This window comes from Polypterus senegalus, chromosome 2, assembly GCF_016835505.1.
Source record: "Polypterus senegalus isolate Bchr_013 chromosome 2, ASM1683550v1, whole genome shotgun sequence".
Taxonomy (NCBI): domain Eukaryota; kingdom Metazoa; phylum Chordata; class Cladistia; order Polypteriformes; family Polypteridae; genus Polypterus; species Polypterus senegalus.
This window is the reverse complement of record NC_053155.1, coordinates 31,019,613-31,047,132: the sequence shown is the minus strand read 5'-3', so window position 1 is coordinate 31,047,132 and position 27,520 is coordinate 31,019,613. Positions and strand designations below refer to the sequence as shown.

Genomic DNA, 27,520 nt, shown 5'->3' with positions numbered 1-27,520 from the left:
AACTGATATGAAAGATGGAGCAATTAACATTTCTTAGTTACTTCATCCAAGTTATCTAATTTTTAAAACAATCAATAATAACAACGATAATAGAGTGCAACTGCATGTGTCAGTAGATTACATTAAATATGGGCTTTTTAAAGATGTCATGTAGCTAAACAAACATAACCTAAATATACTTGTGGTGGGTCGATAGCTTTCATAGAGAGCAGAGTCCAGCTCAAATGATGTGAAAATGGCACTGAATGATGCGTGTTAATGTTGGTAGGTCTGTGACTAAAAATCACTAACAGCATCACAAAACCTGAAGTTCCCAATCTAGCTATCAGTATTTTAAAAAAAAAATCAAAGAACTTGGAAAGGAACTGGTTCATAGTTTAACAAGAATACCAAATGTGACAATGATCTTAAAGATTTTAATTCCAGTCTAAAGAGACATGGAAGCAAAAGTGGCTCCTCTGGCAATGACAAACCGTAATCCCAGTTTAGTCGGTTGTACATTAAGTGACAGCTAATTAAGCACATGCATTTACTGTAATCTGCCTCTTCATGCATCGGGTACAGTCCTGGTCGCATGCCCGATCTTCTACCTGCATATTAACTGCAGTTCCCTTTTTAAGCCCATCCTGTGTTTGTGCCACTTAGGGCAGCTGCAGCTTTCTCGTGTAATTAAGTACTTCAAGCCGTGTTTAACTGCAGGTTGATAACGTTGGTTCCTTACAATAATAACCTGCAATAATATTAGTTTGGTGAATTGCATAATTGCTTTCCTCTTTGATTCGTCTCCAGAGAACTGATTTATTTTGCACTTTTGTGGTTAACTTACCTAAAGAAGCAGCAGGAGGATGGTGCTGCCGTATGAGCTGCTTGAGCGGGTTCACCCGTAATCCCGGTTATTGAACTGGGGATCCGAGCGACTATCCGTCAAGTAAACAGACAAAAATATGCTAGAAAATATCCTTGCGTAACTGCTCTCGAGGTGAAATTGAAACAGTGAGCTAACTTGAAGTTGAAGTCACACAGACTGTTTCTCTGTTTTCAAATAGACGTGCTTGTGGATTTGCAAGTTGTTTTCAATGGGAGGTTTTGAAATTTCAAAACACTGTACAGCACGATCTGCTGGAGATATCTCAACAAAAACTGAACTGTCTTGACAAATTTAATTGGAAAAAAGCATTCCATTTCAACAAAATCAGTCAATAGGGGGTCAAGTTGTTTCATGCGGACAGACAGACATGGCTGTTGTAGTAGGTGCTTATCATATTATATGAGAACACACATTATTAAAAGAAATACAACAAAACACAGACAACGGCTACATCTGAAAATGGCCAAATTCAGCACAAAGTATTTCAGTGTATGAAAGGAAAATGAACAAGTCTTCCCCATATTTTAACCAAGCATAGGTGAGGACATGTCACACAAGACACCACTTACTGTACATATCCAATAAATACAGAAGGTGTCACAGCCAGTTATGTTTGTTTTTAGGCACAGCTATGTAACTTTGTACTCTGCACACACGTTTACAGGAGTGTATCTGCATGAAGCATGCGGTGGTTCTGACAAACTCAAGTTTGATCTGAAGAAAAAATGGACGCGGAGTTGATTTATTGCATTTGTTTACAGCCAATTAGCCCAACAGTTGAAAAGCTTTTGAGGCCCTAAGATAAGCAGACAGCTGACAGCCACAACACAAAAGAAAAGAAAGTGCGAGTGACCAGAGTGAATGCTGGGGTGTGTAAAAATGAAAACAGGCTGTGAGCTGTCACACTTGTCACAATCCACCCAAGTGTTCGGATTAGTTGTAACAAAAAGCCCAAACACTCTTAACAAGACTGCAGAATTTACAATGCCTGGCTTTTTTTATTAGGAGTGTTTTAATAAATATCATCAATGTAGCTCACTGTCTGCATGTTAGTAATTCTGTATTTGAATCTACATTATCACAGAAGACATGGGTGGGCTGGCGAGCTTCTTAGCCAGCCAGGAAGTTGTGATAAACTAAGGAGATGGATGGACTGGCACCCTGACCAGGTTGGTTAGTTTTACCTTTCCTGGTCAGGAAGCCATGTAAAGGAGGGACAGAGGGAGACTGGTGCCCGAGGCTTTGTGTTCCCCAAGTACATTGGGTGGCGGCATTCCTCTGGTAAATCTCCCGTTTGGATACACGCAGGACTGCACAGGGGTTCTAGTTTGGATGGGCAACCCAGTTGGGATCCCACTAGGGGGAGCTGCTGGGAGCAGGCACCCCCTGCTATGGACAGGTTCCACTAGTCCCTGAAATGCTCCCTGGTGGCAAACCTGTTGCACTGGAACAACTCCAGGGTGTGGGTTGAAAAGCGTCTCACCCGGGCTGAGAGTCGGGAGGAGGTGGAAGAAGGCTTGTTCTGAGGAGAGTGGAGGTGCAAAAATAAAAAGAAGTGTGACTGTGACTTACCAACTGATCAAAAAAAAATAAAAACCCAAACAAACTGTAAAAAGGTATTTCGCTTAATAAAAATCTTTTGTCTGAGTATTTGAGGTGCAGGTCGCAACATACATACATACATTTATACAGTACGTAAAACTACTATGTGAAATACAGAGGTCACCAAAAAAATATGTTTTACTTCAGGCAAGTTAAAAGAATGTAACATGCAATTTATTTCAAACAGTGATCACACTGACTATAAAGACCACACCACACTCACAGTTACTGTAATTACTGATCAACCGAATGCTGCTAGATGATGTAAACAAGATAATTTATCACATAAGAAGGAGACAAGCCAGTGAGCCAGCCATTTTTATGACAGTGTTTAGTGCCTCTTCAAAGTATTCAGACCTTCCCCGTGACATCAATATTATGTTGCAGACACAAGTTGGCTCCTGTACACAACAGCCAAGTCAGCAGGATCGCTCTCACCTGCCCGCGTTCTTCACAAAGCCCACGTCTGCCAGGACTTGCTGACAGATGTCACAGCAGAAGCAATCAGGGTGCCAGCTGTTATTCATTGCCTTGATGACTCGACCGATGATGAATTCACCTGAAAGAGAGCCCTCAGGTAAATCAGAAAGGGAACAAGACAAATGGTACAGCATGTACGTCTTCATGGAAATGAGCAATCCTTTCAAAATTCAGCAGACTGGAGCTGAGGCCAGAAGTAAATAGTAACGCTCTGAGAAGGAGGAATGTAATTGTTCAAAAAAAAAAAAAAGAAAAGTAAAACACACTTTTGTTCAATAACTATTTTTTATCATTAGGGAAAAGTCTTGCACAATAGTGGTAGGAGACACAACGCTAAAACATGGTCATCAGGAATGCTCCTACTACATACCACAATGCTTTATAATATTTGAACTTCCTGTAACATACTGCATTTGATCTATTTATGCAGGAAACAAATTCCATTCTTTCACAGTGCCTATAAAGAGTATTCATCTTTTGACAGTTTTGCATGTAATTATTATAACCTTAAAAGTACAGTGGATTTAGTTAGGCTGTTTTGAAATTGATCAACAGAAATGGACTTTTCAATCTCAAAGTGAAAACAAGTAAGTTGCCTAAATTAATTACAAATGAAATAACTGCATAAGCATTCACCCTCTTGTAGTCAGAATTTGGTAGATGCATGTTTAGCAGCCATGACAGCCTTGAATATTTGTCCACAGGCGTCTCTTTCTCTATCATCTTTGCACACTGCCATTTTTTTTACCTATTCTTCATCGTAAACCTGCTCAAGGTCTGTCAGGCCGCACAGAGCCACGAGATTTGGACTCAGACCCGGCCACTCCAGGACATTAAACCTTGTTGTTTTTAAACCATTCCTGTGTAGCTTTGGTGTTACGCTTGGGTTTGTTGTCTTGCTGGAAAACAAAAATCTCCCAAAGTGCAGGTTTCTTGTGTTCTGCGTCAGGTTTTCCTTCAAGGTTTATTGGTGTTTTTTTTTTTTTGCTGCATTCATTTTCCTTTCCACCCTCTCAAGCCTTCCAGAGCCTGCTACAGAGAAACATCCCCAAAGCATGATGTTGCCACCACATTGCTTCATGGCAGGGATGGTCTGCTTTTAATAATGTGCAGTGTACAAACACTGTATCAATCTGATTGCCAAAAAGCTCAATTTTGGTCTCATTGCACCACTGAACATTCTTCAAGCTTATCCCATATGCCTCTAGCCGAGATATCATGTGTGTTTCATTAACAGCAACTTTCTCTTTTCCACTGTCCCTTAAAGCCGCAACTGGCATGTGCCTGGGCAACAGTCGTTGTATGTACAGTCTCGCTCCAATCTCGTTCACTGTGGCTTGTAACTCCTTCAGATTTCTCTTAGGTCCCTCAGTGGCCTCCCTCACCTGCCTTCTTGCATGATCATTTATTTTTTGTGGACGGCCTGCTCTAGAGGATTCACAGCTGCCCCATACTCTTTCCATTTCTTCATGATTGATTTAACTAGATATTCCGTGGCTTGGATGTCACCACCATGAGTTGTGCTTTTTAATCTCCACTTCGTGGATTTGCTTGCCATGTTCTTTTTTTCCTCATTGTGCAGGTTTAGTCCACCATAATGACTGCTCACAAGTTGGAACTTACAGATCAGGCGTATTTACACTAAAATCTCAGACAGGTGGTCTCCATTGAACTAATTATAGGCCTTCTAATACCAATTGGCTGCACCAGTGATGATTTAGGACTGTCATATTTAAGGAGGTGAGCAGTTATTTTCTGTATTAGATTGGTTATTAATTTAGATACACTCTGCAGAGATTTGTTTTCACTTTAACATTAAAAGGGTCTTTTTCTATTGAGCAGTGTCAAAAAAAGCCAAAATAAAGCTAAATTCAAATTAGTTTTGCTTATTATTTAAATTCTCACCATCAATTGTTAATTTTATGACTTGAGTTTTTATTTTGTTTGATGATTTCAAGGACACTCAATTGCAAAATGATAGAACATATCAGGCACAATGTTATTTAAGATTGAATGGTTGATGGATCTGACTGTCTGTACATAAAAACAAAAAATCTGTCAGTCTAAAACTATACAGGCTTCCGTCACTCATCTGCTCCTGAAAACGCCTTAGTAAAGCAAATTTAAATAACACGAACATCAAATTACCAATAATTTAAATGGAAAATATTTTCAACCATTCTCTGCCCCCAGAATGCTCCCCCTTCTTGGTTCAAACATCACCAAAATACATAAAAATTAACAGAATTAGTTTCATAACAGCATCAGCTATTAAGATAGACTCTAATAAGACATTGCTATTCATAAAATGTTTAATGTAGCTGTTACCCTACACTTTATCACTTCAAGTTTCACATTTCCAAGAAATGGCCTTTTGATGTTTATTTTCGCTTTTCCAACTATTTCACAATCTTTTTTGTAAACTTGATACTCGGGATAATAGAGAAGACATACAACAAGTAAGACATGTAACAAATTGAGTGAACCACAGCACGTAAACATATGAGAATACCTCCAGGCAGCCTGCAGATCCAACTCCTCGCCATTCGGCAGGCGGGTGCAGGTCTGTGAATGCAGCATCACGACTGAGCTTAGAATTATGCATGATGGACATCACGTCCTGCCAGGTGCCACCATATTTGGAATGATTGTGAAGATGACCTGGTCTGAGTGCTTCTGGCCCAGATTTTAATATTGTCCCAGGCTTGGAGTTCATATACACTTCAGCTACATCGTGGTTTGTAAAATCAATAAAGGTATTCCTTGGGTATGCAAATTTTTCTGAAGTGGTTGTTCATAAAGTGCGGGAGGCCTGTAACAGCAAATATTTGCGGATTTGACTTTGGGTGTTAATTCTTTGCTTCCTGGACAAATATTTCTGACTGTCTAATAAAAGAAAGCTTTCCTGATGGATTGACGTTGCCAGTCTTTGTCCTACTACTTCTGCCTCCAGTGAAATACATAAAACCACCAGAGATGTGCACTTTTATCATGGAAATGTGTTCTTGTTGGTCAAAATGAAGAATTAAACACTTTAAACAAGGGAACAAAGATACCAATGTTCAGGCCTGTATTTTGGATCCCATTAACTGTCTATACCAAAAGTAAGAAAGAACTAGACGGGCACATCGGAGAGAATCTTTGGGTGACAATCAGAGACTGGTTTACTGCGCTCTAATGGAGTCCTTAAAGAATAAGTCTTTACTTTCTTGAAAGCCACTGCTGGTTCTTGTCAATAACAGAAGGTTCTATCACAAGGGAATCTTCAAACATCTAGAATGGGGGATTTCCTTGGTTAGGTAAGTTTGACTGACCTGCAACTTTCTACTCATGTCTTGTAAAATCACCATGGTCATAACTCTAGGCACAACCCTCATAATTTGGAGGGAATTATGGAAAAATACATTTTTTTTTCATTCATTTTATTTTTAATATGTACCATACTTTAATTCAGAATGCTTGACACTGTGTACTATTAAGCAGGGGTCAGAGTAGCTTCTCTTCAGTTGGATTTTTAATTCAAGCTGGAATTAAGATATGTTAAGTATAACATTTATAAATTATAGCAGCATGTGTAGAATTTGGGACACCGAGGTCACACTATTAGACATTTCGTAAACAGTCCACTGCCTTCCATCAGCTCCATTGTCTGGGAAGTTTTGATTAAATGGAAACAAAATCATTGATAACTGTGTCTGGTGCTCAGATGTACAGAATGGAATAATCAAGGGTGCAATGAAGATCACTCACCACACTGATGACAGCAGGGGGCAAACAGCATCTGGAAGTCATGCTCACAGTACTTTCTCCCTTCAAACTGTAATAAATAAGATTACCACTCAGTATGTTCAAATCTGAACAAAGATTAATGATCATGTCGCTGTCATGCAAAACCTTTAGTATGCAGCCAGTCATCTGATTCAACTAGAGCCCAAGTGGATGACCACATAGCATTTAATGAGCTTTTCTCCCTGTCCGCATGAACTTTACTTGCTTGTACCGTGTCCATGAATATGTTTTCCTGTGGGTACTCCTGTTTTCCTCCCATATCCCCAAGACTTGCAAATTAGACTGACTGGTGAACGGGTACGTGTATTAATGAGTGTGGACTTCTATGAACTTGGAGACCCATCCTAATCTGGACAACCGATGTTAGAATCATGAAAAATAAAAATTTTACATCAATGATTAAATTAAGGTTTATTTTGGTTTCTGGGTTAGAAACAACTTGATATACAGCCTTCACCATATGAAAATCAAAATACTTCTACAACATCACAAAGGGCTCATCTCACAAGTCATCTTTGGCAGTGCAGCAAGACAATGCACAGAACATGAAGTAATGGAGTATAGTATAGTCAGACTGACAGTGGAGACCACTCAGATTCTGTTTAAATAATCAACAAAAGATTTAACCGGGATTCATTTATCTCAGGTTTTTCTTAACTATTTCTTAAGTGTAATGGAATGACGCTTTTCTTGTATTTATTTGATTGATACTTCTAATCAAGTAAATAAGGGAGTGGACAGTAGGCCTTTAAGGACCTTCAAAACTAGACTTGATGTTATCTTGCAGGAGTTGGGTGGACAGGACTGACAAGCTTTTTTTGGGCTGAATGCCCTGTTCTCACCCACATTGTTCTAGTTTTCTGAGGACAAATAATAGATCAGTAACAGGTATCTAATGAAATGGATATTTTGTGCTTAATTACCGTCAGGAAATGTTAAACATACATTATCATACCAAGGTAAACCTAAATTTTATACAAATATATTCTTCAATGCTTTGTATGTGCAATAGGAAGCAAAACAAAAAGTATAACTTGCAGTATTGATCATTTTCACAAACTTTACCATGACATTCTCAGAACATCTTAATCCTGCTGTGTAGAAACCTGAGCCTACTGTGACAGCATCACATGCAAGGCAGGAAACAAAGCTGCAGGGCCAGCAGTCGATCACAATGCTCCCTTCCTCATGGCCACTTCACAATCACACATTCAGGTAACGCACACATCTTGAGGATGTCGGAGGAATACCAAAGTACGCAAAAGAAAATGAATCCCATACAAAGAAACGCTAGGTGTGGTCCTTGAGCGCATGGCGCACTGCACCACCATGCCCACGTAGAAAGATTCATTTAAACAAATCACATTTAACTTGGAGACTAATGAATGTGCAGATGACTTTGGGGGGGTTCAAAACACAGTCTAAGTTTAGTTTTAAAATGACCTAATCATTCATACAGCTTTGAGTTTTTAAGCAGTGGTACAGTTATAGTCAGTTAAAGTGGTCTCACCACAAATCACAATTGTTGTAAGTGTAATGAAAAGGTATAGAATTAAACTGAATGAAACATACCTGAAAAATGTTACCTTTGTTAAATATAAAAATAACAGTATAATATGATATAAAACTGAGTTAACTATCTAGATACATTATATACTGAATCTTTTACCTATTTATTACATTAATCACATTCAAGTTGCTTCTTCATACCAATAAAAAAAGAAAAACTAATAAAAAGTAGAAGAAAAAGGAAAAAAAAAATATTGAACATTGTAGAATTGGAGGTTAGGAGCAGGCACTGATACAGTGCATTGTCACACCCACCACATGACAAACCACCTCAGGATCCCAGATTAGGACCCGAGTGCAGCCATGCAACAGGTGACACCTCAGCACCACACCAGTTCAGGTGGAATGGAGCAGTGGGAGGTTTTTTATGGTGGCTAGAGTGCCAATTCTGCCACCAACCCCCAGGTTTTTCCCTGCAGGTTGGAGGGCCTACATGCAGATTAACGTCATACCCAGGACGGAGCAACTGTAGGTTAAGAGCCTTGCTCAAGGGCCCAACAGAGTAGAGTCATTTTTGGTGTTTTACAGGATTTGAACTGGCAACCTTCCGATTGTCAGCCCAGATCCCTAGCCTCAGAGCCACCACTCCACCCATAGTAGAATGTGTGTTGTTAAAGATTATTATACTAAAGAATTGCAGTTGAGAATGCAACATTGGCATGACATATTCTAAAATATCGTCGTCTAGACTAGACTAGATTAGATTAGATTAAACAGATTGATCAATCTTCAAGGGGAAATGTATCTATTACAGGAACTCAAGAAATATTATGACAAACAAAAACTCCCCTTAAACTATATAAATGCAAAGAATTATTATTATTAAACACACAAGAACTAAAAAAAGAAAAACTTGTGACTTGGCTAATGATAAAAGTGCAGTCTCAGTGAGGCCTTATGCAGACATATTGCTGCTGATATTAATGAGTCGTGTTCCTTCACTCACTTCTGCTGAATGATTCATTGGCTGAAAGTCCTTAGTGTTAGTGTGTCAGACAGAGGACGTGTAGCATTGTTCAGAATGGCACTCAGTTTTTTCTTCATTCTCTCCTTCACTATTATCTCCAGGGGATTCAGATTGCACCCCATAACTGAGCCGGCCATCTTAATCAGCTTGTTGATTCGGTGTTTGAAACTGTCCCACCCTTGTCTGCCATTTTACCGGCACTGCACCAAACCGCCATCCTTTCCCTTGCTGGTGGTTAGTCAACATTCTGGCTCCATTTATCTTTTCTAAACCGAGTCTAGAATGATTATCATCAAGGACCTGCAAACAACCACTACCCTTAGGTCTGTCTCAAGGTTTTTTCTGTTCCAGGAAAGGTTTTCTTTGATTTACTTGGAAACATCATGCAAGTCACATTTGGATTGTTCTTTGTGTGGCCTCTCCCCTCAGCCTAATGTGTCAGAAGTAACACTAACATGGACAATGAGATGCTGAGTACAGTAGATGAGGCCAGAATGAGGATTCTGTGAAGGTTTGCAGGTGGGCTCAAACTCTGAAGAGATCAGCAGTGTGGAGACACCTCAGAGTAGAACCACCACTTTACTAGATCAAGAGGAGTCAGGTTGTGGGAGATGGGATGTCCACTGAGATAGGACCCTCTGAGAGATGACCGAGGTGCAGAGCCACAACATACTGAAGGGACTACTACACTTGTCTGAAAACATCTGACTGTAAAATGTGGCTGTGAATAAAATGGGTTGTTCTCTTTTCAGTTCAGTGTGTTAACACTGCAAATCTTACCAGAAGAAGGCAAGTTAGTGAAAATCTTTATTTGGAATTGGAAGCTTACAGATAGCCTGGTTGCACATACACCATAATCAACAAAATCTTCAGTGTCCACTGTTTACTGTGAAAAATGGGATCTATAATTCACTGTGGAAACTATTATCTATCGTACGATAACTCTAGGAATTGAATATATCTAAAAACGAGCGGCACGGTGGCACAGTGGTAGTGCTGCTGCCTCGCAGTTAGGAGACCCGGGTTCGCTTGCTGGGTCCTCCCTGCGTGGAGTTTGCATGTTCTCCCCGTGTCTGCATTGGTTTCGTCCCACAGTCCAGAGACATACACGTTAGGTGGATTGGCGATTCTAAATTGGCCCTAGTGTGTGCTTGGTGTGTGGGTGTGTTTGTGTGTGTCCTGCGGTGGGTTGGCACCCTGTCTAGGATTAGTTCCTGCCTTGTGCTCTGTGTTGGCTGGGATTGGCTCCAGCAGATCCCCGTGACCCAGTGTTCGGATTCAGCAGGTGGGATAATGGATGGATGGATATATCTAAAAACCTAATATACCATGGCACAGGGGTTAGTGTTAATCCCTCAAGTGCACAGTGTGCTAGGTTTCAATCACAAACCCCATCACACCCCATGTGGATTTTGAATCTTCTTCCTGTAAATGCGTGGATTTTACTCCAGGTGCTTGGGTTTTCTTCCCAACATCTGCAAAAATTAGGTTAGCTTGTTTGATGACTCTGACTTGGCCCCAGTATTGAGTGAGTATGCATGTGTTCCCAGTGATGGTCTGGCACACTGTCAAACTTGTAATTGTGTTTCTGTCTTAAGCCCAGATTGCTGGGATAGGCTTAACTTTCCCCTGCAACATTAGATTATATTAAAATGTATTGTTAATGCCATGCCCCTAATGATTGCTGGGATAGGCTCTGGTTTCCCCATGACCCTGCTCGTGTTAGGAAAATGGATGGATAGATATATGTATGTAATAGATCATAATGAAACATCCTGCCGTCCTGCCGTTACAAGAAACATTTTGATTAAGTTACCAGCTTACTACCAAAGACAGGAACCTGCCAGCCCTTCTAATGCTTTAATTAAGAAGAAACTGAGAATGACAAAGCAGAGCAGAGCCTGTCTCTTACTTTACACACAGTATACAGAGAGTGAAAATAACTGGGAGATGCATGTAGTGAGGACAAGTTGAGGCCAAAACTGAAATTGCAGGTGACCTGTCGTTGAAGTCGAAAATGTGAAGCAGGAGCTGAAGACGTTTAACAATCAGAGCTAGAAAATCTTAAAACTCGTAAGTCAATCAGAAAGAGATCAGAATGTGCATGCAGCATGCTAGCACTTTTCTATGATCTCAGGTTCCCCTGAAATGCCTGCGCCGACCATTACATTCCAGTGACATCACATGTCTCGTGTATTCTGGGGACCTCTGGGTAGGACCGCAATGGAAACAACCAACACATTTGAACTGAAATGCCGCCACCCATAGAGAAACAACAATGACTTCATGGTATAATACTTAAAATGACTAACTTTTTCATTTTGCTCTGAAATCAAAAACTAATGTTAAATCAGAACCCTTGGGTCCTGAAACCCTAAACAAATGCATATTTTGAGAATATTCACTCAGGAAAAGTCACAAAAAAATGAATGAAAACTGCTGATCATAACACTTACCTCATAAAACAGGCCATCGGGGAATTGCTGGAAACACTGGGCACACACAAAGCATTGCTCGTGGTACAGCTCCCCATTACTGTTCACTATCTTCTCTGAAGGGGCAAAGCCACCCTTGCAACGCTCACAGATGGCATTAGCAAGAGCATTTGCCATGTTACTGTAAAAGAAAAAAAGAAACTGATGGTTACAATGACAAAAAAAATTACCCAACAGTACAATAACAGGTTCAAGAACATGTCTATAAAGTACAGTAATCCCTCCTCGATCGCGGGGGTTGCGTTCCGGAACCCCCCGCGATAGGTGAAAATCCGCGAAGTAGAAACCATACGTTTGTATGGTTATTTTTATATATTTTAAGCCCTTATAAACTTCCACACTGTAAACTTTATTAGAGCCCTCTAGACATGAAATAACACCCTTTAGTCAAAAGTTTAAACTGTGCTCCATGACAAGACAGAGATGGCAGTTCTTTCTCACAATTAAAAGAACGCAAACATATCTTCCTCTTCAAAGGTGCGCCGTCAGGAGCAGAGAATGTCAGAGAGAGAGTGAGAGAGAGCGAGAGAAAAGCAAGCAATCAAAAAATCAATACGTGCTGTTGGGCTTTTAAGTATGCGCACCGCGATAAGGATAAGGCCACAAGAAAGGGATCAATGTGAAGGTAGTCTTTCAGCATTTCTTAGAGGAGCGTCCGTATCCTCTAGGCAAACAGCCTCTGTGCAAACAGCCCCTCTGCTCACACCCCCTCGTCAGGAGCAGAGAATGTCAGAGAGAGTGAGCGAGACAGAGAAAAGCAAACAATCAAGCACTGCGCGGTACGCACATCGTATATCATTGAGGAGTTTTAGTTAATATGTAATACATGCTCTGATTGGGTAGCTTCTAAGCCATCCGCCAATAGCGTCCCTTGTATGAAATCAACTGGGCAAACAAACTGAGGAAGCATGTACCATAAATTAAAAGACCCATTGTCCGCAGAAATCCACGAACCAGCGAAAAATCAGTGATATATATTTAGATATGCTTACATTTAAAATCCGAGATGGAGTGAAGCCGCTAAAGCCGAAGCGCGATATAGCGAGGGATCACTGTATAACACACTGTCAAACATGGGGGTATCATGCACCTTTTATGGGGACCAATTTTTGGAGTGCATTTGAGAAAAATTTGAGTGCGACAACAGACCAATAACCCACAGAATGAACCGTGATTTCCCGACCAGCCCATTCTCTTCTAGCCTTCCACCGTATAAAGACCCAGCTAATAAAATGTTCTCTTCGGTTGAAGGATCAACAGGCAGCCAGGGCCCTCAATAGTACCATTTTGAATTCTTTATTTTTACCATTTGAACAAGAATTGTTCAAATTTGGTACCCCAAGCCCTTTTTAAAACTTCTTATCTCTTACATTTTTACACACGCATATAATGAATGTACAGTACGATAATGGAAGCATTTTGAAATAACAAATATTGAGTAAAAGAAACACTATTAAATAAATTGTTCATTTATAATTAACTTAAACGCAGAATGTTAGGCTTCTAATTAGGCGTTCTTAATGTGGCACCTGTGGTTAACTATTATTTTAATAACAATATTATATTTTTATGTACTAATGCTGATTAATGTCCCATTCATATAGCACAGCTGTGTCAGCACACAAAGGCACTCAGAAATCAGTTCATAAACGTCCCTGGACACGGGTCCCCACTGCTCTGGGCACATATAGCACATGCTACCTCAAGGCCAGGTCACATTTGATGACTTTTCCAGGAATTTTCATTCCTTCATTTGCATAATCTTAGCGGGTCTGAGGCAGTCATCAGCAGGCTCAGATGAAGTTCGGTCATCTAGTCTGACACACCTATAGATTCACTCCAACTAGTCCACAACTTGCCCCAATAAAATCAACAGGTTTGATTTCGTGTTTTGTCATAGGGGTGGGCACTGTGTACAAGAGTGCGGACGTCCAATGAATGAAGGAATAAGAAACACAGGACCTCACAAACAGAAGATAAGCTCGTCTGACTGATGTCTCGTGTTTTATGTACCATGACAGAATGGAAAGAAAAGAGAGAGAGATTGCCACTGAACTCGCCATACCTATTAACACATTGTACAACTACTGAATCTCAGAAAAAGGGTGCTGGAATATTGTCAGGCAGACCCTAAATTTGACAAGCCAAGAAACTTTTAGTTGTGTAAAATGATGTGACCTGGTGACAAGATCAGCAATGGAGTTTGGCATACTGTATGATCAGAAGTTGCGTTATGTGACACCAGCTTTAGAAAGGCTAACAGTATTATTAACCGTCATGGACAGTCACTTTTTCCCATCCCTCCACACTCACACCACTGGATTCAGCTAAAGTCCTGAGCCTCAAATCATAAGGCTACTCAAAGGCCACTTGTACTGTCAACTGCACATGCAGTTCTTGTCTGCCAGATGTGTCACCTGATGTTGTATTTAATGAAAGATGTGGTGTCACCTTCATTGTCTTTTGCTCACATTGCTTTTTTAAAGGAATCAAACTGTGCTGTGTACACGACAGTTAACTTGAACTTTCCATTGATGCAACCCCATTTTGGCATGTGAATAATAAAAGTATTTTATTTATAACACACCTTTATGAAATCTAAAGACACAAAACAGAAAAAAAGATAATATACACAATTTAAAAACCAACAAAAAAGTTAAACAATTTATACAAAGCCTATGATTATTATTTTTTTTAATTAAAACAATATAATAGGACTAGACATTAAGCCCGTTACAATAACGGGCGCTAGAACAGTAGTGCATAAACATTAGTATGAACAGTCTATATTAAATGGCAAGGGACCTTGTATGTGGCTGTAATGTGTGTCACTGCATTGTGTGCCTTTAATGCTCTCTCAGTAATACTGGTTTGTATTTCCGTAAAATGCCTATAATTTTGTCTGACAGTAATACAGTGGAACCGAAGTAATTTCCCCCATAGGATTGTATGTAAATACAATTAATCTGTTCCAGACCATTTGAACTGTATGTAAATATATATATTTTTTAAGATTTTAAGCACAAATATAGTTAATTATACCATTGAATGCACAACGTAATAGTAAACTAAATGTAAAAACATTGAATAACACTAAGAAAACCTTGAACAACAGAGAAAACTAACACTGCAAGAGTTCGTGCTACAGCCTTACGACCCGCTTGCTAAAAACACCTTTTTTTATGAGTTTTAAGCACAGGGGATAAAATGAACAATTGAAAAATCTGTAATTTAATAAACAACCAAGAAAAGTAACATTGCAATAATGCATGCGTGCGTCTGTGTGTGTGTGTGTGTGTGTCTGACTCTGTCGCGGGCCTGCATGTGTGTGTGTGCGTGCGTATGTCTGTCCCCCATGCGGGTCTGCCTGTGTGTGTGTGAGTGTGTCTCGCCTGTCTGTCTGTCTGTCTGTCTGGCGCACGCACCTGTGTGTGTGTCTCTCTCTATCTCTCTCTCTGCACACACAGGGAATGCACAGGAAGAGACTGAGCACGTGCCGTGTGGCCCCGCGCATGCGCACTTCACCAGAAGACACACACATACACACACACGGACACCTGGACGCACACAGGGGTTTTATTAAAGAGGATTACCTGAGCTTGACACAGGCTTTGACAAAGAGCACTTTGTAATACTGGAGTAGAAAATAAGAAATACATGACACCACATAGGATAGGAGTGGGTGGGTCCTACTTAGTGATTATCACTGAATTGTGGGAAGGCGTTTATCAGTTGTCAATCAATTAGTAACATCCATTAAAAAATACAGAATCCAGTCTACCGGAGAAGCTTCATACATACTTTTCTACATTCATAGATTTTTAAAAAACATTATTTTCCTTGTGGTTTCAGCTATTATACATATGCATACTGGGCATGCACACCTGATCAGCCACAACGTTACAAGCACTGACAGGTGAAGTGAATAACATTGTGGATCTTGTTACAATGCCACCTGTCATGGGATGGGTACATTAGGCAGCAAGTGAGCAGTCAGTTCTTGAAGCTGAAGTGTTAGAAGCAGGAGCATTTGGACAAGTGTGAGGATCTCAGTGACTCTGATATGGGACAAATTGTGATGGCCAGATGACTGGGTCACAGCATCTCTCAAAAGGCAGGTCTTATTGGGTGTTTCCAGTATGCACTGGTTGGTACCTACCAAAAGCGGACTAAGGAAAGACCACCAGAGAGTGAACCAATGACAAGGGTCATGGGTGCCCAAGGCTTACTGATTTACAGTACACGGGGAGCAAAGGCTGGTCTATCTTCTCCTGTCCCACGAAGAGCTACTGTAGCACACACACACTGCTGAAAAACGTAATGGGGACAATGAGAGAAACATGTCAGAACACACAGCGCATAATAGCTTGTTGCACACGGGGCTGTGTAAGTGCAGGCCAGTCACAGTGCCCATGCTGACCCCTGCCCATCGCTGAAATGCCTGAATTTTTGGAGCAATGAAAAAAAATGGCCTTGTCTGATGAATCATGTTTTCTTTTAGATCATGTGGACAGCCGGGTGCATGCACGTCATTTATCTGGGGAAGTGATGGAACTGTAGGAAGAACGCAAGCCGATGAAGGCCGCGTGATGCTTTGGGCAACATTCTGTTGGAAAACCTTGGGTCCTGGCATTCATGTGGATGCTAATTGGACACATACCACCTACCAAAAAATTGTTGCAGACCACGTGCACTGCTTCATTGCAACAGTATTCCCTGACGGCAGTGGCCTCTTTCATCAGGGCGATGTGCCCTACCACATTGTAAACAGTATTCAGGAATGGTTTGAGGAATATGACAAAGAGTTCAACCTGTTCACTCGGCCTTCGTATTCCGCAGATCTCAATGTGATTGAGCATCTGTGGGGTTTGCTGGAAAAACAAGTCAGATCCATGGTGGCCTCAACTCACAACTTATAGGACTTAAATGATCTGCTGCTGATGTCTTGATGCAGATACCAATGGACTACTTCAGAGGTCTTGTTTAGTCCATGCCTCGATGCTTTGGTGGCAGGACGGGAGCCTACACAATATTAGGCTGGTGGTTTTAATGTTGTAGCTGATCAGTATATATACACAATGCGTGTGTGTGTGTGTGTATATATATATATATATATATATATATATAGTCAGCTCCATAAATATTTGGACAGAGACAACTTTTTTCTAATTTTGGTTCTGTACATTACCACAATGAATTTTAAATGAAACAACTCGGATGCAGTTGAAGTGCAGACTTTCAGCTTTCATTCAGTGAGTTGAACAAAAAGATTCTATAAAAATGTGAGGTAACTAAAATTCATTGTGGTAATGTACAGAACCAAAATTAGAAAAAAAGTTGTCTCTGTCCAAATACTTATGCACCAAACTGTATATGCATACACAAACCTACAGTGTACAATATAAAGACAGGACTTTGACAAATGAATGACAGGGAAAGGTGTTTCTTCAATTCAAAAGGACGATGCCCTGTGATTGCACTTTCTACTTGTGGACTCCTTTCATTTTCTGAAGGTATTTATTTAACATTTTACCAAAAAATACATGAATGCACTTCCCCTGTTGTAAGCATACAACTGGATGACCTGAAAGGTGGATTATGCAACACAAGTAATATTAGATTTTCAAATGGGGATTTTGGTATTTCTTGTTGTTTTCACAGCGTTGGCCACGATAACAACGTTTATGATAGAACAGCTGCCTAAGCCCGTTCTTCAAGAAAACATGATCTTAATATTTTTTCTTGGCCGTCACTACAAACTACATGAAATAAGTGACATATACTGTAAAAATATAATTTCTGATTGGAGAACAAAAAAAAGAAAAATGAACAGAACCACACCCTGACTAACAGCTAGCGATTCACAGCTGAAATCTTCCCCCATTTCCCAGCAGAAAGTAAGAATTTCTTGATAGTCTGAGATCATTTTTGATCATGGTGGAGTGAGGGAACACCCCAGTCTCTTGTTTAACAGAAGAAGAAAAATGCGGATTTGAAATTTGTGCCAAAGTCAACACTGAACATAACAAACTTCCCAAAACGAAGGGAGGAAAGAAGACACTAGTCACGCATTAATAATTAAGCATTCTCACATCTGATTAATCCAATTCAGGGCTGACAGGGGACCAGAAAGTATGCCAGCAGCACTCCATACAACAGAGTTTGAAACTGAAAACCGGACTATGTGGTAAGTCTTTGGGGATGTGAGAATAAAACCAAAGCGTCTGGGAGAAAGCCCATTTAGACACCCGAGAGAACAATCAAGACTCCACACAGATGATGTTGGATCTGTGAGGCAGCAACTCTACAGTGTGCCACTATGCCATCCTCTGAACGACTCATTTGACATATGCTGGACTAATTAAATACATATTAGTACAGCTAGTCCAGTTATCCTGACTTGCTTCTATGGTACTTTGAAAATGTTTTCTTTGGGACCCCAACTTTACCTCGCATTAAAAATTTAAGGCTTTCACTTTTTACCCAAATTATCAAATGCTGGCTTTATAGGCAGTGTGGCCAATACGGTAGACTTTATATCAAGACAGAAGCTTTCAATTTGATGTCTAACCCTGACTCTTTGTAGAGAATGCCACTGCCTCACAGCTTCAGCATTCGGGGTTTGAATCCCAGTCTCCATACTCTGATTTTCCTCCCATCTCTTAAAGACTTGAGGATTATGATAATCAGTGTATTTAAATTTGTATGATTTGAATAACTGGATCCTTTTTAACACATCTGAGACTTCTGCATCATGGCAGTACAAGTGGTTACCACTGCTGCCTCACAGCACCAGGTAATTCTTTGCATTTATATGGCGCTTTTCTCACCACTCAAAGCGCTCAGCAATTGCAAGTTAAGGGCCTTGCTCATGGGCCCAACAGAGCAGAGTCCCTATTGGCATTTACAGGATTCGAACCGGCAACCTTCCAATTGCCAATGCAGATCCCTAGCCTCAAAACCACCACATCACTGAGTGGCACATCACTGCCTGTATGGAGTCTGCATGCTCTCCCTGTGTCTTTGTCAGCTTTTCTCACACATCCTGGTGACTCTAAATTGCCTCCACGAGGGTATGTCTGCATGTGAGTGTACGCCCTGGTGGACTGGCACCATGACCAAGTGCTCGCTCATGCCTTGTACCTAATGATTCTGAGATAGACTCCGAGGTCAATAACTCCAAAATGGCTGTAGGTTAGGTAGATTGGCCCTTAAAAGTGTGTGATAAACGTGTGTATGTGTGAGTGAGTACGCTCACCCTACAGTGGGCTCACTCCCTGTCTAGAGACTTGTTTCTTCCTCGTATCCTGTGTTTCCTGGGATAAGGGTCTCTCTCTAAATTGCATTTGCCAAAATTTCCCAATATTTCTTCCATTTCTTTTTCCAAGATGATTTTGGGAGCTTTTTAATTGCCTTCTTTGGGAGTCAAGGCTATGGACTGTCAGCAATCAGGGCCTGTTAAAGCCCACTGAGGCATTCCATGTACGACTTTGGGCTATATAAGAAATAAAACTGTTGTTGTTACCTAAGTGGGCTTAGAAAATGGTATGGTATGGTAACAAACAGATGGTAGTACAAACTGTTAATAGCAAGACTAGCTTGAGGTTAGTTTGAAAATGACCTTTCTGAAGGAAGATACCAGCAGAAACAAACCGGCTAAGTGTTAAAATGAGCTTGTGTAAACATCTCCACGTATGGTGGCGTTCATTTAAAGCTTCAAAACATGTTTATCAGGCAGAATCATTGATATACAACATAAAAGCAGGAGGGAATAAAAAGAGAATCAAAAGATGCAAAATAAAAATAAAATGTCCAAGACTCAGGACCTCTGCTTACACAAACAGGTCACGGAATTAGTGACACAGCCTCTGGACGCACTCATGTTTGTACAGTAACGAGCCAGGGCCTCCCTGGAAAATGTTTCATTGTATTAGCACTGCATATCACTTCCTGCAGCAGCAACACCTCACTTGCTCTCTTGGAGTAAATCGGCTCCTTAAATAGTCACTGGAAACGGGCACATGGCGAGCTTCACATACTGTAACTGCTGCAAGCTTTATATCTGAAGTGTCCCAACACAAACGTTTACAGAGTACATATTTTATACACACACATACATACATACACAGTGGCATGCAAAAGTAATCGTTCTACTTGAAAGTCATCATAGTTTACTGCTTGAGAAAAACATTTGTATACATATTTAACCATTCAGTATTTTTAATGTGAACACTTACGCTGTAACAATAAATTTCCAAAATCAAAATAGAGCTGGGAGGTAGCCACTTCTAATGGCCTGATAAGCAAAGAGACCAGATGAGAGAAGGCTAAAAAAAAAGGGTGATGTGAAGGAAGCAAGGGGTAAAAAAAAAAAAAAAAAAGAGGAAGGCCAGGAGGTTTAGGTTTTGTTAGTTTTAACCCTGTTGTGTTTCGTTGGTGTCTTTTTGACAATAAAACACCTTTCTGTATGTTACTTTCGTCCCTTTGGTCAACATTTGGGTTTGGGGGTGACACATAGATGCCCCTTACAGTCCATAAAATATACACACACACTAGTTCAGGATCAGTCCATCCCCCCCCCCATCTAGGATCAAATCCAATTCCTAACCCAAACAGCCATAGATTGAAATGCAACTCAACTAACCAATTAAAGTAACTGAAGGTCAATTCTCGTAACCCTGCTAATCAGCATGGCTGTCTGACAACATCTTCAAAGAACTCGAACAGGCTCGTTAAAATGCCATACCTCTCTCAAATTATTGGTACTTTTAGACTAAAAACAGCATCACACAACTTAGAAAAGGGCGTAAATCCTGTCTGGGCAGCCACAGAGGGTAAATTGGCCAGTCATTTATTTGTTTTTTTTTTCATTTGTATTTGACTTGTTTATTATAAAAATAGACACATGTGGCAGATTTAACTTTGGTTGGGAAATTGCTCTAGTGCTCCCCCTATTGTTCACTCACACACACACACACATATTTATATATCCATACACATACAGACTAGCATTGCCAAACACCCATTTATTAAGAAGGGGGCAATGGTAAGAACATCTGTTTCAAACATGTCCTGCCTTTAGGAACCTCTGTGTCCTCGTGTTCCTCTGTCTTTGAGCGTCTTGTTGCCTTTGCTCATCGGACACTGCAGCCCTCTTGTGGATGCTGGACAACAATACATCTTGGCACTGATGTTGGACACCAGATGGTTTGTCCTTTTAAACAGACAGATAATATATACAGTACCCTCCATCATTTATTTTCACACTGCTGTGTTACAAAGTCAGATTAAAGCACAAGTACATTAGATTTTTTGTACTAAATGAAAGTAATCTATACTGTGTGTCTATATACTGTATATGCCCTGTATAAAAGTTGTATCACATGGGAACACTTAACCCCTCTCTTCCAGGGTCCATTGTGAAAAATAACATGGGGGAAGACTTTTTTGAATATCTGCCTATACCTAGGAGGACAAGCCATGATTACATCCAGGGTCCACCTGCTGTCCAGCTGGTGCCAGTCCCACCGGGACGTAACGATGCAATCACTTCACTGGAGGGTCTGCTGGGACACACAGGACAGGAGTAGACACACTAGTGTTCAGTGACCCTGCAGAGTGTGAATGTGTGAAAATAAATACTAAAAAAAAATAAAACAATAAGAGACATAGTCCATGGCATCCAACTCTCTGCTGATAATTATGTCCAATTTTTTTTAACTGATTCAGAAAAATATATCTTACATTTATATATTCATGACCAATGCAATATGTCTTAAATTTATATATTTATGACCAATGCAAATTCTGCATTGTATTATAAATGGTAAACACACACTGTGATACACATGATAAATGACACCGGACCTGGCTGGCTCGCTAATGATAATCTGAAGCCCTCACTACTCTGGAAACTGAAATCTCAGGCCTTTTTACAAAGTTGCCGGGAGCAAGCGCCTAGTCCAGATAAATCGGACACAAGGCTGGGAAGCAGTCCTGGGTGGGACATCAGGTCTACTGCAAGACGTGCTCTTTCACACACATCACACCAATATCTGTATTTCAGATGTCAGAAGCAGCCAAATTCTAGAAAGTAAGCACAACAAGGATCTGAATTTAAATCCAGGTCTCTAGAGTTGTCGGGCAGCAGTAGCCACTGTGCCACCTCCCATTATATGAAGAGTAACCAAACACCCAGATAATGTAACATGTGGCTCGCTTTTAGGTTCTTCTGACGTCAGTAATGTATTGATCCATCAATTCTCAGTGGTCCTCAAACCAGCTTAATGCTGAGAGCTCTGCATTGCTTCATTCCAATTTGCATTCATTACAGGGATTTGAGGCATTGCCTTTGTGTATGTGTAGGCGGTGATTTCTACTATCAGAACAAAATAATCTGATGTGGAAGTAGTGCACTGACAAACCAATTTTTCATTAAATGATTAAAACAATGAAGGGTCAGACGACTTCTAAGGGCCAAGCATTAAAGTAACCCTGACTCAGGCACAAAGTATTAATAAACCGCCTGCCATCACACAGCGGATTCCCCACCTGTCACACTGGCCTTTCTTTAGTGCAACTTTACAGCTCGGCCTGCGCTCGTGAAAACATCAAGAGGGATTACAGCTATCAGAATGAATACCTAAAATGGGTAAGTGCACTGGATACCATCATAATGAATAAAGTTAATGCAGAAACAGAAGATCTGAAAAGGGAAGTGTGATTTACCAAAACATGGTGGCTATGCAACATCAGAGTATCTACCTGATGAAATCACTTGGGCAATTTGTCATCCGTGAAGAGGACTTTTGAGGGATTACAGTCAGGTTGTGTATTGGATTACACAGAATTTCTAAAATGAGCTACAGTGGTAACACAGGACAGTATAAACATCCATCTATCAGTGTATCCGTTCTCAAAGCTCCTTAATTCATTTCAAGCTCTCTGAAGGCTACAAACTAATGTGGCAGAATTGGGCTAAAGTGCAGAACCAACCTTGGCTGGAGTGCCACTCCATTGTAGAGCACGCTTACATACCACATCTACCTTAAACCAATTTAGAAACCTCTGTGATCCCAACACACACGCCTTTGGGATGTGAGAGGAAAACTGGAGAAGCAAAATCAATGCAGACAAGAGGAAAATGTAGAAAATCCACACTGACAGGCACCCAGCTGGGATCTGAATCGAGTGCTCCTCGACAGCACTAAGCACTGTGCTTCCACGCTACTTCCACACAAGAGTAATAAAGACCAAAATAACACCAAATGCAAAATAGATTTAACAAATCCATTCACCTATTACTAAACCGGTTTGATCCAGCTCACAGTCATAGGGGTTCAGCCTAAATCTGGATTTTACTTTGTGTAAAACCTAATTTGCACATTTGTGTTTATAAAGGAGATATGATTTAATTACTTCTGTTACTGCATTATAGATGTAAACTTGCAGAAGTGCAGTGAGCCTGAATTCAGAGAAGAGTCAAGTCAAGTCAGGTTGGGGAGCAGGCACTGGTACAGTGCGTTGCCGCACCCACTACACGACAAAACAACTCGGGATCCCGGTTGGCAAACACACAGTCCAGTCCCACCATCTGGAAATGACCCTCTATCTGCCACAGCCAGGTGTTACATGAGCGACCCCTGGCCCGGTCCAGCCACTCGGGTCCCCAACAATGAGGATCTTATGAGCCGGATCACCCTCGGGGAAATGCGCCACATGGCCATAGTGCCGTGACTGACGCTACCTCACAATGAAGGTAATGTGCCTCATTCGGGAATCCATGAAGCCACTCAGGAACCAAACCTGGATGGGAAGCCAATCCACCGGAGTTTAGACCTGTATATCTTACGGATATACTGTACAGTACCTGCAGATGGTAAATGGGATTACCTGGGGGAACAAAGAGAACATGCAAACAGAGCTCAGACAATACAGATTATGAAGCCACAGCTGTGATATAACCACAACTCTATGACGGCATAAGTGTTTTTGGTGAAAGTGCACTACATTGTGAACACTAGGAGGCACTGTCATATATGCCCTGAACACTTAGAGGTGGTAGAGGCGAACACAATGAAGACAAAATAAAAAGGACATTTTGAGCAATGCTCTATATCCTTTCTCTGGCACACTACGGGGAGGGACCCAAAAAAGTAGGATTAGGGAGCAGTTCTTGAATATGTCACTAAGTATTGTATGCCTACAGTCTGGGTAATCAGTCAACTGAGTGGCATCATGCGGAGTTGATCAACCCTGTACATCTGCCATTTATTCAACAATCGTGCAGATGACTTCTGCGATTTGTTTTCTTTTCAAGAGACCATTACGATTGCATTTTCCGATATTGACAGACTTATTCATAAAGTGTCTGTTCCCCGTCAACAGACTGTTAATTAGTGACATTGCGTTAAACTGTCGAGATGATGACAGTAAAGCATCAGGGTAAAAAAAGAGGGTGGGGGTGTCCAAAAAAGTGGGCACCCTAAACTGCATTTTGTACTGTGCCAGTGGACCTGCACACACCGCTTTATCGGTCAAAGAGTTTTTGGTTTTTGCATTGCACTCCCCTGCCTCCACCACCCCATGTTCACCAGATCTCACTCTATGTGACTTCTTTTTGTTCCTGAAACTGAAATTGAGACTGAAGTGAAGAAGATTTGCTACCATAGAAGGAATCTAGCAACAACTGCTCTAGACACGGAGTACAGGAAACGTTAACAGGAACGGGGAACGCACTGGAACAAGTGTATCTCATCTCAAGGACAATATTTTGAAGGTGATTTTTTTTTTTTAAACAATTTTAGGAATTTTGGGTCCCCACTCATAGCATTTTAAGCCAACAAATTATTCAACACGCGTGTAAAAAAAAAAGAAAAGCACTACTGGGAGCAATACGACATTTTTATAAAGTCTCACTGTGACTGCTCTCTCATCTTTAGCCAAATCAGAAGAGTTCTTCTTTTTAGTAATTGTGTGTATTTGAGGGGGGCTGTTGTTGCTCGTTTGTTACAAAGTTTCTCGACCTCCTGAAAAAAGGTAAATTTCCCTCTTGGGTACTTACTATCTAACTATTGCAATGCTGAGGAAGACAGAGAATTTAAATGGTAAAAAAATTACATGCATTTTATTTATTAAAGAGAAACCCAAAAGAAGTTTCAAAAAAAGGATGGGACAATAAAAGAGTAAATAACCAAAGACGTACAATAAGCCTGTTGCAAAGCAGGGACTAACCCTGGACAAGACGTCAGCCCACCTTCCCCAATACGATCCAGAAGTTCAGCTAAAGACCTGTGCAGACACTTGACAACTGACAGAGAGGACCAGAGTGGCCGCTTAAGGTTTTTTTTTTACACAGGCTTCCCAAATTCTATTCTTAGTGTTTAAGCTGTGAAATGGGACCGACTGCCTTCAGAAGAAATTTGTTGTCAGGTAGCAGGACCGCGAACGCCAAGGAGCAATATATCGAACACTAATATGGAGTCTAAAGTAAATGCTAACCAGAAACCAAAAAAAAAAAAAAGCAAAAAATCTAAAGTGTAAATGTACAAATGTGAGGCATAAGAGAAACTATAAGAAAACAAATAATGAATCCTAGTCTTCTTTTTTTTTTTTGCAGCCCACCGCCCATACCAACAAGGACTGCCTTGATTTTCTTGCTTTGTTAAACAAAAATGCGTTCTCGAGTGAGCTTCACTTACTCTTTCTGCCCTTTTAAGGCAGGACTCTCTTGTCAGGATGTTATGACATTTTGTGTTTGAAAAGGACAACAACAGGCAGGGAGCTCAAATGGGTATAGAAGACGAGGTGAGACTCTTCAAAAATGAAAGGCTTATTCCTAAAAACAAAGCTATAATAGTAAAGAAAAGCAGGTGGACTTACAAGCGGGCATAGAAGTCACAGAATTCCTTGTACACTTTAATATCACTGCGCCTTCTCTGGCTCTTAGAAATCGGCACTTCGGCTTCATTGATGTCGGCATGCTGGACACCATTGACCACCGGTGACGGCAACTCCCCATCCTCGGGGATGGCATAAGGCATCGTTCTGTTCAGGCTTTCCATCCTCCTCTCGGAGTGTTAAGTCCACAGAAAGCTCAGTCCTGGGAAGTGTTGTGTGTCTGCTGCTCTGGGAAGCTCCGAAATTCTCCTAACAGAAAGGCTGGATGCAGCGCACAGCCTCCCAAGCCTGGCCTACAGGCAGCTTTGGTTACAGCTTCAAATTAAAAGCACAGAGGAGCGCAGTAAAGGTCACAGAGCGGCCGGCAGCAGTGGAAACAGGATTTGGGGGGGCTGGGAAGGACTTCATGTGAACACGTCACCCTGACTCGTGTTTACAAATGGGAGATTCGTAATTATAAAAAAAAAAAAAAAATCTGTGCCAAATAAAACATGGAGAGCTTTCCCTGTGACTCAGCCTCTTTTGGCTGTAAATTGTGACAAACACACACACACTCACACTTGGAAAGTCACGATGGTTCCTGCAGGACTATGAAGCAAGCAAATCCACTGCACAGCACACACACAAGTAAAGATGTTAAAGGAGCTATAAAATGGATCGATGGGTAGGAAAGGCACTATGTGACAGACACAGAAATAGACAGACAGATAAGAAACAATTGTGATGTCATTCAGGCCAACAAGCCTGCCCATCCGTGTCACCTAAAATAACATGAAGTCGAGATCTGAAGGCCACTAAAGTCCTGCTCTCTGCCACACTACTTGGTAATTTACTCCAGGTGTCTATGGGTCTCTGGGTTAAGAAAAAGTTTCTAATATTTGTATAAAATCTGCCCTCAACATGTTTCCAACTGTATTCTTGTTAACAACAGAGTGATAGATAATACACTGCATAACACAAAGTCAAAGAGATAATGCCAGAGATTCATTAATGAACTGCATATGCTTTTGTTTCAACAAATGACTGTCACTTTTCTGTTGCTCACTCTTTTTGCCGTTACTCTGATGACATCGTTGGGTCGCTGTTTTTGGGCATCACCACAATGCGTTTCTGAATGTGATGAGCACCATCACTTTTTGCGTCTGCTCCCTATGACGCTGCGTAGTTGCTAGGCACATGATGGATGTGTCATGTGACTTACAGCATCATGGAGGCCCCCCAATATATAACAGAGCACGCCCACATTACAATAAGCATTTCAACTTTAACTTCTTTAAAGGAAAGACCTTGTAAAGGGAATAAATTTAAGAGAACGCTTTTGGATTAGATTTCCTTAAATTTTGTTCTTATGATTTTGGTGAGGGTTTTACCAAATTCTTTCATAACAACCTCAAATAACTCTTATTCTTTTGTTTTGTCCTTAAAGAATGACCTTCTCATTGTCTGCCAGCCACTATACAAGATCTGTCTAATACTACATACAATATGTGCAATGTGAACGCAATCGATAGGTAGGAGCCAGCCAGCCAGGAAGACAGACTTCATATGGAAACAAATATATAATTATTGAGAGAAAAAACAAGCAACGACTGGGATATAGCAGGCACTAAAGGGAATTTCTGGTTAGACTCTATACCTACAACAAGAAATGAGAGAAGGTGGATCAGGTCCAACTACACTCCTTGGATTTTTGGTTCTACAGTGAGGAGCACTTGGGGGATTTGTCTACTTAGAAGACTTTAGCTTACCGCACAAGCACACCCCATGAATTGTTTTTTTTTTTTTCTTTTCCAACATATGTGGATATGCAGTATTTACATTTGATCTTCATTTAAACAATATCTTTATGTG

General features: G+C 40.7%; 1 protein-coding gene across 5 annotated transcripts in view; it reads right to left on the bottom strand.

Annotated features, from left to right (window-relative positions):
• Positions 1–27,520, bottom strand: part of LOC120522838 (LIM and senescent cell antigen-like-containing domain protein 1) — a 180,551-nt gene that overhangs the window by 30,285 nt on the left and 122,746 nt on the right. For 2 of the 5 annotated variants that reach the window (XM_039743529.1, XM_039743528.1), the window contains exons 1-4: positions 25,652–26,006; positions 11,732–11,891; positions 6,701–6,767; positions 2,909–3,029 (exon numbers count right to left, since the gene is read on the bottom strand). In XM_039743529.1, the coding sequence (XP_039599463.1) occupies positions 2,909–3,029; positions 6,701–6,767; positions 11,732–11,891; positions 25,652–25,833 (530 nt within the window). In that variant the 5' untranslated portion in view covers positions 25,834–26,006. Of the gene's footprint in view, positions 1–2,908; positions 3,030–6,700; positions 6,768–11,731; positions 11,892–25,651; positions 26,007–27,520 lie in introns of those variants that run through there. The other 3 variants (XM_039743532.1, XM_039743531.1, XM_039743530.1) reach the window with 2 other exon arrangements.